The sequence below is a fragment of the Planococcus citri genome, chromosome 3 (genome assembly GCF_950023065.1).
Source record: "Planococcus citri chromosome 3, ihPlaCitr1.1, whole genome shotgun sequence".
In the NCBI taxonomy this organism is placed as follows: Eukaryota; Metazoa; Arthropoda; class Insecta; order Hemiptera; family Pseudococcidae; genus Planococcus; species Planococcus citri.
The window spans coordinates 19,818,834-19,833,481 of NC_088679.1; the positions used below are offsets into that span (position 1 = coordinate 19,818,834).

Here is a 14,648-nt window from a genome sequence, read left to right on the forward strand (position 1 = left end):
CTTGAGAAATTCATGTAAATCGAAACAATCGAGATATAACGATCATCATTGGAAAAGAAATGAAAAAAAAAAGCAATTCGTTTAATCGAGAAATTACTATCACTTGTCGATATATAATCCGTAGATATTGGAAAATTGTAAACATACTGTCGTCAGCACAAGGACGCTTCATAGTACATAAAGATGACCTAGAAAACCCGTGCCATTAAAATGTAAATGAGTTGACGATGAAAAAGGACCAGTATTCGTATAACTGACGAAAAAAATCAAATCGGAAATGCCTCGTGACGTCATAAAAATAATCGTTTACCAAAGATACAAGAGTGATGATACAGAGACTGGAGACTGGTCCAGCGTATATATACTTACACTGTACACATTTACCACCCACTACGTATAGATAGGTGTATTCTTCGTAGTAATTGTTTTACGGTCGTATTTACGTTATGTTACACGATAAAATCAATGTTAGCGATCGAGTTTTATTAGATTTGACATGTTATTAGGTGTATCATTTCACAGGATGAATGTGGTTATCTCCGAAACACCTGTAGTAGGTAACGTTCCCTAAAACACAGAGGAGTGGAACAAAAAATTAGTGAACAGTAGGCTAGGTATATGAGTATAGTGTTAGATCGACGAACGCAGCTACTATTTTCAATATTTAAAAATCTGGTAGTTTTCATCTCTGGACAAAGAAGACGTGCATGTTTAACCTACTATTTTCTTTACGCCATTAAAAATAATAGATCAGTTATGCACTGAAAGTTATTACGCCAGTCGAGTTTCAAATCAATCATTTTCCAATGTGATATCAACTTGGGAAAAAAATATCCATCGTTTCTTAGCGATATTAAAAAAAATAAAAACAATTTGTGGTCAGATGAATCCGTTTTACCTACATTACACTCTAGACATCTCTAATACTGTTAATCATTCCATTCGACTACCGACAATCGTACAGTTTTTTTTCCAGTTTGAAAATTTTTATACTCGAAATAGTACGTACGAGTATCTCAAAGTATTCGTTATTTTCAAGACAACGCTCTTTGCTAATACGTGGATAAAAATTTACGAATTTTTTAACCCGGTGGTTATAAGGAGTATTCTTGCGGTGTAAATGACGAACGAAAAAAAAATTACTACGGATTCACGTAGGTACCTACTTTGAATAGTATTCGTCTTACAGGAACACGACAAATATTCATAATAAAACCGTTATCGTAATTCTTCATCTGCAAATGAAAGAAAAAATCTTAATCAACTGAAATAGTGAACGTAACAATAATACAACATTTTATAATGATACCTACCTCTACCTAATTTTGAATAAAAAAGTGATTTAGAAATCAATTTTATCAACAAAAAACAATTTTTTTGCATTTTTAATAATTTTTCGCACTAAGGTAGGTAGATATTTTTGATTTTTTTTTTGTGAAAATCAAAGATGTTTTCTATCTTTGGATTCCAGCAAATGGATTGACACAACTTGTAGCAATTAAAGTTTTTCAAGGAAGGGTCATACCCGCCAGTTCTCCTTAATTTCAACATTGGAATTTTCCACCCAAAACTAGCCATATCTATGACCCATCAAAGTCAAGTAGGTCAGAAATTTAATTTCACACCCGAGTTTAAAAAATGGCAACTACCTAGTACCTACCTACGTATTTTCGTATTTCACTTCACACCCCCCCCCCCTCACGTCTGCTCAACAAACCACCTCCAAATATTTTTCGACTTTGTACTATAGTCGTGTGATCCATTAAAGTGGTATAGAATTTCACGTTGAAATCAAAAATTCACACCCTACCCCAATTTTCAACATCCCCCTCACATCATCATGGCTCAGTCATAACGTACAAAAAGTACTTTCATTGCTCTGAAATTACGACTGCTCGTCATAGTTGACAATTGAAAAATATTCATCTTACTTGAAGAGAATTTGAAAAATTCCTACAAAACCTAGATACGTTGTTGCGAGATTCAGTCAAACTGATAACTCTGCATTCAGCAATGAAAATATGTATGTATATGTAATCAGATAATCAATGATCAGATTTTTGAATAGGAATTTGAATTTTAGTATTTTGCTGATATCTTACATTATGAATGGATAAAAATTGAAAGGGAAGTTGAAACAAGGAGGATGGAAGAAGGGGAAGGTGAAGATTTGACATGAAAACAGACGTAAACTGTGGTCTCAGTACAAAATTCTAACGGGTTACATGACCAGTTTTGGAAAAAAAATGATGAAGACAAGTTTTGGGACCTGGGGGGGGGGGACTAAAAATGAGAGAGGAGTGAAACCTGAACGCAGTTGCCATTCTTTAAGATTCATCAGAGTGAAATATTATAATATAACCTATACCTAGGTACTTTGATGGGTCATATACGACCAATTTTGACTTTTGAGTAAAGAATTTTGAAGTTAAAATAATTCTTGAGTAACTTTATAGATCAAATTGAAATTGCTATGAGTTGAGTGAGTCAATTTTAAGGAATTGAACTATTTTTGATGAGCTGTGCTCAGGGTTGGCAAGTAGACTATAATATAGTCGACTTTACATATGATTTGTCTACGTGTAAACAACGTTACTGTAGACAACAATAGTTTACATGTAGACATTGTAGACTATGTAAACTACAAAGTAAAACTGTTTTCTGTTTTAGAATAAAGCCTTGACTACATGAATTTTTGTGGAAGATTTTAAAATTTGTGGTTAAAATTCAAAAAGTGTTCAAAAACAAGATTCAAAAAATGTCCAAAAACTAGATTTTTGAGAATCTGCATAAAAAAACATAGGTACCTACTTGACAAAAAAGCAATACTTTTCAGTTTTTGGCAATTTTTTGCAGAAAACCGACTTTTGGATAGGTAATTCTTGAAAAAAAGTGAAAATCTTTTGCAATATTGTCTAGCTGAAAGGCGTGAATTTGAATCTCTCACAAAGCAAAAGATGACAATTTTAGCAAAACGTAACATTTTCATAAGTTTTCTCGAAAAACAAGATTTTTTTGTACATATTTCTAGGGTGAAAAAATCAAACTTTTGAACAATTTTTAGAAAAAAGTAAGGGTTTTCAAAGTTTTTGCAAAAAAATACAATTTTCAGCAATTTGGCTGAAAAACAAGAATTTTTTGGAAAGGAAAAAACTTAAAAAAGCAAAACTGACAATTTTAGCAGAAGTAGATATCATCAATTACTAGTAAGAAAATTATACTTTTTCTCAATCTTTGTTGAAAATATAAGCTTTTTTTCTTCAATTTTTCAGTTCAAAAGTGAGGGTGATTTTTTGCAAGAAAAATGACAATTTTCAGCATGGAGGGAGATCATTTGGGAATACACGACTTCGAAGTTGAGTTGACATACTTACATTACACGTAGTCTACAGGAAGTCAACTTTACATGAAGCTTACATCGATTACGCGACAAACATAGACTATGTAGACAAAAATAGTCTACGCTGCTACGCGTAGAGAACTAACCCTGGCTGTGCTGTAATGTGATGGGATCAAGAAAAACAAAGTCCTGCTATACTCACTTTACCCAACTCAACTCAACGTTCTATTTCCTTCGGTGATTGATGTTGAAGTTCTCTAGCCAAAGAGCCAAAGTCCTGTTCTGAGCCATAAAACTGTCCTTGTAGGATCACACCAGGGGATAAAGTTCATTAGCGGCAGCTGTGCTTTCTAATCAATCATTGAAATTGAACTGAAACAATAAACGGAAAAATTAACATAAAAATTACAGAATCAGTATTTTCCAAGCGACTATTCCTTCGAATGAATTTTCCCCAAAAACTTGATTTCCAAATGTAAGAAATGAATTTATTTTCCTTGCAATTTTAGTAACAAAGCAAAACGTTCATCCAATTTTGAAAAAAAAAACGAAGTCTTATATCTACATTGATGAATTACCTAGTAGGATTTTTTTGTAAGTTTGGTAAACGAACAGTAAGACTTTAAGGCAAATGTAACAAGGAGGTTTTTTACAAAAAATGGACTTTGCTTATTACAGTTTTCACGAAAATGGAGGATTTTTCGCAATTTTGGTACAAGAAGCAAGATTTTTGATAATTTTGATAGAAACCAGATTTCTTGCGCAATTTTGATTTTTGACAAGAAAAATGAAAAAAAAAAGACTTATCAAGACATTTGGACTTGAAAGCAAGGTTTTTTGGGTAATTTTTTACAAAAAAAGCACTTTTTTTACAGTTTTTATAAAAATGAAGGATTTTTTACAATTTTGGCAAAAGAACCAGGATTTTTCATAATTTTGATAGAAACCAGATTTTTTGCGCAATTTTGATCGGATAAATGGAAAAAAAGACTTTCAAGACATTTTGACTAAATTGGAGGGGTTTCTAGAAAAAAATTGAAAAAAACAAACTTAATTTTAGAAAATTACACAATAAAAAACAGGTCTTTTTCAACAATTTTGACAAAACATGAGTGTATTTTACAGTTTTATCAAAAAAAGTAAGCTTTTTTGCAATTTGGCAAAAAAGTAAATTTTTTAAACAATTACATGTTTCTCAAGTTGAAAGTCGCATTTGAAATTGATATGGTATCTAAATGTCTTCATTTTACTTCCATGTAGGCAAGTAGAAATTTTAAAAATTAATAATTTTGACATACTTAGTGTCAAGAATTTACTAGAATTTTCTCCAAATTCTTAAAATTCAGACCACATACTGTAAAATTATGAACACATCAACACTTAGACCTATACTTTGAAATGTTGAAAATCGATCAATTTTTTCACAGTTTTAAAAATAGAAATTTCAGATTTGTCATTTTTCCAAGAAGCTTTCAATAGTCTAAAATTTATTGGAATTTTTTTTGCAAGTTCTTAAACACCAAACAAAAAATTATAAAATCAACTAAAATTATTTCTAAATAAATATTGGAGATTGGTCAAGATTTTATCCAAGTTTTTTAATTCTGACAGTGTCTGACGGGAAATTTTACATTTTCGGCATCACGGGACAGTAGGCTTTCCATTCCCAGTCGAGATTTTTTTAATCCTCTTCAAGTCAGAAAATAAATAAGCCTACCCTTTTTTGATCTCCTCCACTATACTATGTGTGAAGAGAAAAATCTCAATGAACATGTTCAACTACTTGAATTCTATTCTAGACTAGGTAGCTATTCTAGGTATAAATCAATTCTCATCCTCATCGTGTACCGTCTGTCGACTGTCGTGTATAACATCTTATGTACATAGAATGACGCATACGTCGACTTACTCATATCAAATATGTACTTTTTCCCAATAGCTATAATAAAAATTGGTAAAAATTTCACAATAACGGAATTCCATCGGGTTACGAATAGGTACTTATTACTTGTATTCTTCGATAGTATCGAAACATCTTTCGTTGGTTGATTAATCGTCAAATTTTTGTCTTCCCGTCGGTCGCGTCGTCATCTCTTATGCATTCGATAGGTACTTACTCGTCGTAAAATCACATCAGAGTGCAAGTAAGTACCTACCTAACGAAACGAAGAATCGAAAATGGTATTTAGCGAAATTCCCAAATTTCCTTGTAATTTAGTAAAGGAACTTCGCCTATAAACCCTTTTCCTCGGTACGTGATCGAATGGTAATTGATTTTACCATCCGATTCGATCGAGTTCTGGAGTCAGTCAGATTATAGGGGAAGTGGACATCTCTTTGAGATGAACCTGTTCCGGGCCTGCGAACACGCTTCAACGAAGATAATAATATGTTATTTTCCCATCTTCCGTTCGCGAGTTCGCAGCCCCGGCTTATTACAACTATAAAATAAGAGAGGATAGCGCCGATATAGTTAGCGATACAGTATCTCGTTATCTGTATGTTCCCTAAACCACAATTACAATTGAATTTTTCCAAAGGTGATAATGATAAACGATCATCATTAACCGGATGATACTCATAAGTACGTTTATCTAATAAGATCCTACGAATCAATTCCGTACGATCGAGTTAACTATAATGTACTTTTTAAAGTTGGATATGGATTATTTCGTATATCTTTTACTACCTACCTACTTATAGTTTCCAGTAAGTTACATATTCTACCTGTATATCTATCTATACCAACTCACCACTTATATTCGTCAATCAGGCAACGTGTACCTATTCACCTTTATAATACTCGAGTGTCAGGAGCAATGACCCAATTTGAAATACACACCAAGGTTTGCTAATTTCCAAATTAAATCCAAGGACATCGATTGCGGTTTGAATTTCTGAAAAAATAAATAAATAAACTAACTTATATATTCGTAATTTAACTCGATCTGAAACAATCAGGTAGCTCTGAAGACTAAAATGGTTAATCGAATTACTCATTTGTGTACAAATCAAACTGGGTAAATACGTTTATTATAATAATAATGATCAACGTGTTATTGTTAATGATACCTACGATAATAATTTTAAACACAAAAAGGTTACCTAGTTGTAGTCTTAAAGACGAATTTACAAAATCATGTTAAATACCTCTAGCACCCACGATCTCATAATTCTCCGATTACTTGACCTTGACCATATCAACTAGACAATTGATATTCGAATTATTATTATTTTTTTCTATGGTACAATGTAAAATACACGATAACTTCGTTGAGTGCTAGTGTTCAACGTCATAACAAGCTTTGAATTCCCTCTCAGCACCCAGGGATAAAATTCAAGTTTTTATTCTAGGGTGGGGGGCGAAGGTGTGAAACAAAAATTTGTCGAATAGAAAAAATACCAATTCTACCAACTAAGATGGCGAATTTTGAAAAAATAAAATCCGTTTAAAATTTTTGGTGTAGTTTTTTTTGGAAAAGAGCAACGAATTTTTTTTACTCAAATCGAGGAATTTACGTATTTGTGGCCTTCAAAATTTTATAATTAAAGCGATAGGTAGGTACCTAATTTTTTTAGAAATTCATATTTCGAAAAGTAAAAAAAAAAACTAGACTTCTATGCGAGGAATTATTATTTTTTTGCTTCGAAATTTTAGAATTTAAATGATCGATAGAGCAAGCCAGCCCAAGCGAAGAGAGGACAAACACTCTCTAAAATTCTTATTTTGAGAAATGAAAGTACAATGTATTTTATGCAAGTACATAGTTTATTTTCTTATATTCAACATTTTTAAAAATTTGAATGATTAGAAGTTTTTGAGAAAATTTCAATTTTAAATCAGAAAAACAAACAGGTAGACCCGAAGGAAGCGGCGGAGGCAGAAGCTTTCAAAAATTTATGCTGTCAGCTTTGCTTAAACAAAATTTCCAACAAATCAAATCAACTTTTAAAATACCAAATTCAGATTTTCAAATTCATAAATTTTTCAACTTGAACATTCAACTAATTTTTTTAAATTTGGCCAATTTCTAAAAAAATTTCGAAACGTTTGGACAATTTTTTTCAAAATTTTGCCAAAAAATCAGATTTTTGTTGTAAAGTCGTCAAAAATCATAAAATTTGTCAATTTTCACCATCAATGTTTAAAATTTTTTGAAAAATATCACTCTAATCATCAAAATTAGGAAATGACCAATTTTTCTGTGAAAAAGGTTTCACTCAAGTCGTAAAATTTGTCAATTTCAGATAAAATATGACCAACTTTTGAAAAATTACGGACTTTTTGACGAATTTTCAAGAGGAGGTGAACCCCTCTCTCCTCTCGTAGTTTTGTATCAGTCGGTACCGAGCACTTTCATTCATGGAATTACATAAGTAACTCATCACTACCTGATTACATATTTCAAATACTAATTGATTATCAATTTGAAGTTTTATATTAGAAAATCGAGAGCTGACAAAATAATTAACACGAGACTCAAGCTCAATTTTTTCAAAAAAAAGTAACTTCAGTAACCAAAAAAGTCCGAAAAGTAATCAAAAAGTTGCCAAAACTTGAAAAAGTGACAAAACGTGACCTAAACATTCTAATGCAGAAAAAATCACATAAAAAACAGAACAGTAGGTAACTAAAGAATGAAATATTCTGGTTTTAATTTTAAGAAATTGAACTATTCTGCAAAGTTTTCATAAAAAAACGAGACTGTGACAATTTCAGCACAAGAAGTATTTTTTTTAGCAATTTCTGAGAAAAAACCGTAATTCTTGAACAATTTTTGAAAAAAAAAACGAGACTTTCTGGAATTTTTTGCAAGAAAAAAGATCATAAAGTTATCAGCATTTTTTCTGAAAAAGCAAGAACTTTTGTCAATTTTTGGCAAAAAGCAAGACTTTTATAATTTGTCGAAAAGGTGAGAGCTGCTGGCAATTCATGGAAAATAGATAGGTACTTATTATTGGTCAGTTTTTGAAAAAACCAGAATTTTTATCAAAAAGAAAGACTGATAATTTAGGCAAAAACTCAAAAAATAGGATTTTTTGGCAACTATTGGCCAGAAAATAATGTACGAGTACTTTTTGACAGCTTCTGGCGAAAAAGCAACACTTTTGGAGTAATTTTTAGAGAATAAGTGAGATACCTACCATAGTCAATAGTCATCAATTTTGTTGAAAAATGATGAATTTTTGTCAAAAAAACAAATTTTTTACAGTTTTAGGCAAAAGCAGGACTTTTTAGAGAGCGAGGCTTTTTCCAACTTTTTGCAAAGGAAAAACACCACTTTTTGGCAATTTTTGGGAAAAAAACCAGGCACTTGAGTAATACTTAAAAAAAGTGAAATTTTTCCAAATTTTGCTAAAAAGCAAGATTTTTGTCGATTTTTGGGGAAAAAGCAAGTCATTTTGTTGAAAAAGCGAGACTTGAAAAGAATATGGAAGTTTGAATATTTTTGAAAAAAAATCACAAGTGGGTTAAAATTTTTTTACTCCAATGTTTAACATACAATCCATTTGAAAATTTCATCAAAGGTCCCCTTTGAGAAGGGCTACAATATGCGTTATTACGTCACATGTCTTAGCCTTTGAGTGAGAAAAAAAATAATATGGAAGTTTGAATATTTTTGAAAAAAATCACAAGTACCCTTTGATTAAAATTTTTTTACTCCAATATTTAACATAAGGTTGACCTTTTTTTTTTGGCGAAAAGGCATGGTCAGCTAGTGGGGAATTTATAAGAAAGTACCTAATCACATTTTTTCAAATTATTCACTTAGTACTATTATTCACTTTTTTCCCCACCAAAACATTAAATCTTCGAACCGAATACGAACCCTGTAAACAAACAAGGCCCCTTATCTCGTATAAAAACAATGGTCAGCATAAAGCAGGTAAAACCGCTGAAAAAGTCACCTCACCTTCTATCCAAAAAAAATATGTCAAGTTCAGCTCACGTGTTGAAATCAACCGATTCCAGAGTCAAGACTAGAATCACACGTCCGAACACGTGTAATTGATTAATACCATGATTAGATAACTTTTATGAATGAATATCGTAGGTACCTATAGTATACTCGTATATAGAAACAGAAAGCGAAAAAATAGCGGGAATTACCAGTATGTGAATCTTTACTACTCGATGGAATGATTCATAAATCTAAAACCACGGAATCGAGCGCGGTGCGATTCCGTAAAAGCCTCGAGCACCAAACACGTATATTAATAGACCAGTTTCAAGTCATTTTGGTTTTAACGTCGTTCCGTAACTGTGTCCCAGATCCAATTTACCTGTACAAGCTGACTAATACCTGTCTGTATGGTCATTACTATGTAGAGAGAATAGAGATATACCTTACTTATGGCGAAAAAGATAATACACGTAGAATTTTAGGTCTATAAAATATGTTTGCATTTTAGTTCAGTAGTGGGTACGTTGGTCGTTGATATTCATAAATTTTTACTCGATTTCTTTTTACAGATGTTAATATGAATCCCGGTAGCGTACCTGAAGCACCTTGGAATAATTATAACGGATGTTATACCACGTGTCAAACGTATACGCCGTACCATAGCAGCGAACTAACTCCGATCAATTTGGATCATTCGACCAATTCTCATGCTGGTAAGTTGCATAAACTTGTACTTATACCTTACTGAAACAGAATCTACTCGTATTAAAATAATCGATCAATCGAATAAATAATTAGGTTGATTAATAATATTATCGTCAAATAAAAATATAAATAACACATACCTACCCATCGTATACGATCTCTAAACGAGATACGCAATCTTCGAATTCTTTCCACTTCTCAATTTACACGTTGAAAACAATATTTTCAGCTATACCGGAACATCAAGCCGGCGATTACCCGTGTTTCGGCGGCGGTCGCAGTAGTCCAGAAGCGAGCAATACGTTCACATGTAATACCCTGGCCAACGTATCGAATTCCCATACGTCGTCGTCGTCGTCGCATCAATACCAAAGTACAACCAGTGCAGGACACCCACGTTACGATACGTCTCCGTACCCAACTTCCGTCACCGGCTCATCGAATCCGACTTACTGGACGTCGTCCTACAACACCAATACCAGCCAGCCGCCGCAAGCGAACAACTTTCATCATCAAAACTGCTATCAAAACTATTACGGTGTCAACGTACCGGCCGGTCCAATTACACCTGCACCCGTGCAGAATAATCCTTACCTGAATCCTGTACCTGTACCAGTACCTCCTCCGCCTCCGCCTTCTGCCGTCGCACCAGCCACAATGATGCTGTATCCGCATCTCTACTCGACGGTGAACCAAAATCAAATCCATGTGCATGTACATCACAGCGATCTGAATAAATCCGTAGAACAGTACGCGGACGATGCGGCCACCGTAGTCGGAAGCAATCATTTAACCATTACCGGAGCTTCGACCAGAAGCATAGAGATACCGATACTGCCTCCGAGTAATCAAACAGCTGTAGAAGAACAAAATGATATCGTTATACCTAGGTATACATCCAACGATAGACAGCAAAGCAATGATTTACCAGTGTGGAGACCGTATTAGCCATCTACAACCTATAATAGCGTGTCGAATTCAAACCTAGAATTATATAATTGAGTTTTTTCCCTTCGAAGTTCGATTTTTAGGTTCTTCATCGTCGTGATACTCGTATAGTTCGGTTCATTCGGGCTGATCGTCTGTGTACGAGTTAAAATAGTTCATACGTTAGTGATTAGCGCCATAGAATTAGGTATTACTCGTATAATCGTTTCTATCTAAAGTTTACTCATCTATAGTGATACGATATTCACTACATAAAAGGGTAGCTTAACCGTGAACGATTCACCTTTCTATCGAATCGATCGTCCATCAAAATAACCATATTTCCGATGCAAATACCTTCTTCGTCGATGTTGGTATTAGTAATATACTGCGTGCGATAAACGCGTAAAAACATTGGAATTCATCGATCACTACGGAATCCTGTGATTTTAGCCAACTTTTATGACAAATTCGTTTCCGGTCTGTGGGCCCAATGAGTTATCTAAGTACAGATTGGAAATAACAAGTTAAATTTAAACATCTAGTACATACAATTGGACAACTGGCGCCATCGAAAATCTTACTTTGTAATCTAGCTTTCCCAGTTCGGATTTCGGTGGTATCTATGTTCATGTCGCCACTCGCCACACTTCAATACAATGTTGGTTCTTCTGTATCCAATTATCATCCGAGATGTATGGAATTATTTAGCACTGCTGAATGATGAACTGTCGATTGATACTCGGTATTTAAGCTCATTCTGACTTACTTTCATGTTCGTTTTTTCTCATTTTCTGAAAAATTGTCGATTAAAGAACGCAACAACACATCAAGCATGCTACTGTGCTACTGCTACTGATAAAAAAAAACACCAATGCCAACGTGACTGATAACAGCTTTATACAGGGTTGAACACGTTGATGAATCACGTTATTGTTTTTTGTAGATCAAATCAAATATACCGGGTGTCCCATTTCCCATTAATTAAAAAATTTTCAAAATTTTGTAAAAATTAAAATTTTACAATTTCATTTTTTAAAATGAAATTTTGAATTGAATACTCAAAAATGAAAAAAATAAAAAAAATAATTTATACCAATCAAAAATTGGAAATTAACTTAATTAAGTTTCATTAGGTAAGTAAATTTTTTTTCATGCTCAATTTTATTCAAAAAAAAAAAAAAACAACATGAAGAAATCAAAAAATGCTTACATACAGGGTGCCCAGAAATATCGAGTACCCTAAGAAAGTTTTTAACTAAAAATATAGGTTGGCATTGGCAACGTGAAATAGATGCATATGATTGGTGGAATGTTATCTCTCCAGTCCAACAACCAATCATGTGCTATCATTATTATCATTCACTCTGACCAACCAAAGTATTTTAGTAGAAAACTTTTTTAGGGGTACTTGATATTTCTGGGCACCCTGTACAAGTTACCTACAAATTACAATAGGTATTTATTAAATTACCAATGAAGAATCTATGTTTTTTTTTCATCAAAAAAGGGCTATCAAAACCAGGGCTTTAAACCAGTACCAGTGTTGGTTGTTCAAAATTAAAATGCAATAAAAAAGCTTTTTATGTTTGTTAGTTTTGCAAAAAAACACACCTTTTAATTTTTTTACAAAAACAGGACCTTTATCCAATTTTTTGCAAAAAATAGGACTTTTTTATTCTTACCTTTGGAAAAAATAGAACTTTTTTTGCAATTTTCACAGGGAAGCAGAATTTTTTGTAATTTTGAAAAAATTGGTATAAAAAATAAAAAGTCTTCTCTTCTTCAAGAAACATTGTCTAAAACAGCTATTCTGTTTTAAATATTGAGAAAAAAACATTGGTGTTTAAAATATTTAAAACCGGTTAAAACATGTATTTTTTAAAAAATATTTTGACATTTTTGACCATAGATAGAAATTATTGAATTATCAAGAACTTTCCTAAAAATGATTAAATCACTTACCTACGTATTTGATATCTGCACATTGAGGGCAAGATATTTTTCGAATTTTATTTACATTTCTTTGATTGAACAAAAACAACAAAATTAAACAAAGCTATACAAAGTACCAAAAAAGTATGAAAAAACCTAAAAAAAAAAAAAAACTGAATCTAAAACCATTGCACATACAAAAAAAACGTAAAAACGTTTAAAACAAGTCAAATTTTACATTTGAATTTAGGTTTAAAACAGAAAAATTTGTTTTACACACCAAAAAAAAAATTTTTTTTCAATTTAAAACAACGTTAGGTCTATTTAAAAAAATCTAACCTTAAAAAATGTTCAAAACGAAAAAAAAACTCAAAACTAAGAAGTTGTATGGATATTTTTCGTTTTAAACAACGTCTGCTTTTTTCTTGGCGTTTGAAACACTATTTTTTTTTATGTTTTTTAAAACTTTTGATGATGTTTTAAACGGCCAACAGCCAACACTGTTTTTTTAAAAAGAATTCTTCAAAAAAAAATCCTTATACCTATTCAAATTTGAGAAAGAGAAAAAAAACTAAAAATTTAGAAAAAAACATGTATTTGTGCAACTTTTTTGAAAAACACAATTTTGGCTTAGGCACAAAAAGATTTTTTTACAATTTTTTGACATAGAACAAAAAAAAATTTTGGAATTTTTCACAAAAAACAAAACCTTTTTGCAATTTTGACAAAAAAATGAGTCATTTTTTGCATCTTTGACAAGAATGAGCACATTTGTAAAAATTTCTACAAAAAAAAGGTTTCATTGAATTTGAAAAAAAAATTGAAAAATTCTGAAGAAGAAAATGGTTTTTTTTGGCAATTTTTTCCACAATAAAAAACTTTTTTGTCAGTTTTGCAAAAATGAAAAAACACACCTTTTTAACTTTTTTTTTACAAAAACAGGACCGTTTACAATTTTTGCAAAAAATAGTACTTTTTTATTTATAACTTTTGCAAAAAATACAACTTTTTCTGACATGAAAGCCTGTTTTTAGGAAATAATTTTTAAAAGAAGCAGAATTGTTTGTAATTTTGAAAAAATGAGTGTAAACTGTAAAGTCTCTTCTCCAAGGAATGTTTCATTTCAAATCATCACTGATATGTAGTATGTTTTTTGCTCAAGTAAACTCAATGTTTGAATAATTTCAAGGCAACAGAAAAGTGTGGCTTAGTAGGTAATATTAGAATGCTATTTTTCAATTTTTGACATGAATAGTACTTTTTTCCAATTTTTAAAAAAATAGGGGTCTATTCAATTTTGAAAAAAAAAATCAAAAAACATAGTTTTTTGTAGTTTTTCAAAAACCAGTTCTATATGACTCAGCCACTCCACCCAAGGTAAAAATTTACGTATTCAATTATTTTTTTCGACTGCCATCTGCCATCTCATTAAAAATCAATTTGCAAAACTCAGATTTTTTAGTTTTCACTCCTTTTCTGAAAAATTTGAGAATTTGGCTCCATATCCACTCCACAGAGATCTCTTCTGTACTATCAACAAAATAATCCCCCCCAACCCCCCTTCTCTATGCAGATATTTAGTCTAAAAAGATTCCATGAATCACACTCTAACTCATCATGTTTATCGATACGAAGGGCTTTAGTCAAGATAATAATTCCTTCGAAAACTACAATAGGCAACTTACCATTCGTTTCATTTAGTACCTGCTCATCATTCAGGTAAATAAATTTTGGGACCATTTTCCATACGCAACGTGTACCTACTTTATTTTTTTCTTCGTGATATTCAGCGATAGGTATTTTATTCGAATGAAATTTTCCATTAATGATCTCAT

The 14,648-nt window shown here is 31.9% G+C and overlaps 1 protein-coding gene and 1 long non-coding RNA gene across 2 annotated transcripts in view; one reads left to right on the forward strand and one right to left on the reverse strand.

The window, feature by feature from the left end:
* LOC135841514 (protein lozenge-like) overlaps window positions 1-14,409 on the forward strand; it is an 80,869-nt gene extending 66,460 nt beyond the window's left edge. The window contains exons 4-5 of the mRNA XM_065358506.1: window positions 9,816-9,959; window positions 10,181-14,409. Coding sequence (XP_065214578.1) covers window positions 9,816-9,959; window positions 10,181-10,899 — 863 coding nt within the window. The 3' untranslated portion in view covers window positions 10,900-14,409. The remainder of the gene's footprint in view (window positions 1-9,815; window positions 9,960-10,180) is intronic.
* On the reverse strand, window positions 1,166-6,232 carry LOC135841516 (uncharacterized). The gene is made up of 3 exons (XR_010557933.1): window positions 6,094-6,232; window positions 3,543-3,712; window positions 1,166-1,235 (listed from the first exon to the last, which is right to left on the reverse strand). It is a non-coding gene; the product is annotated as an uncharacterized LOC135841516 (long non-coding RNA).
* Window positions 14,410-14,648: the final 239 nt, after the last annotated feature.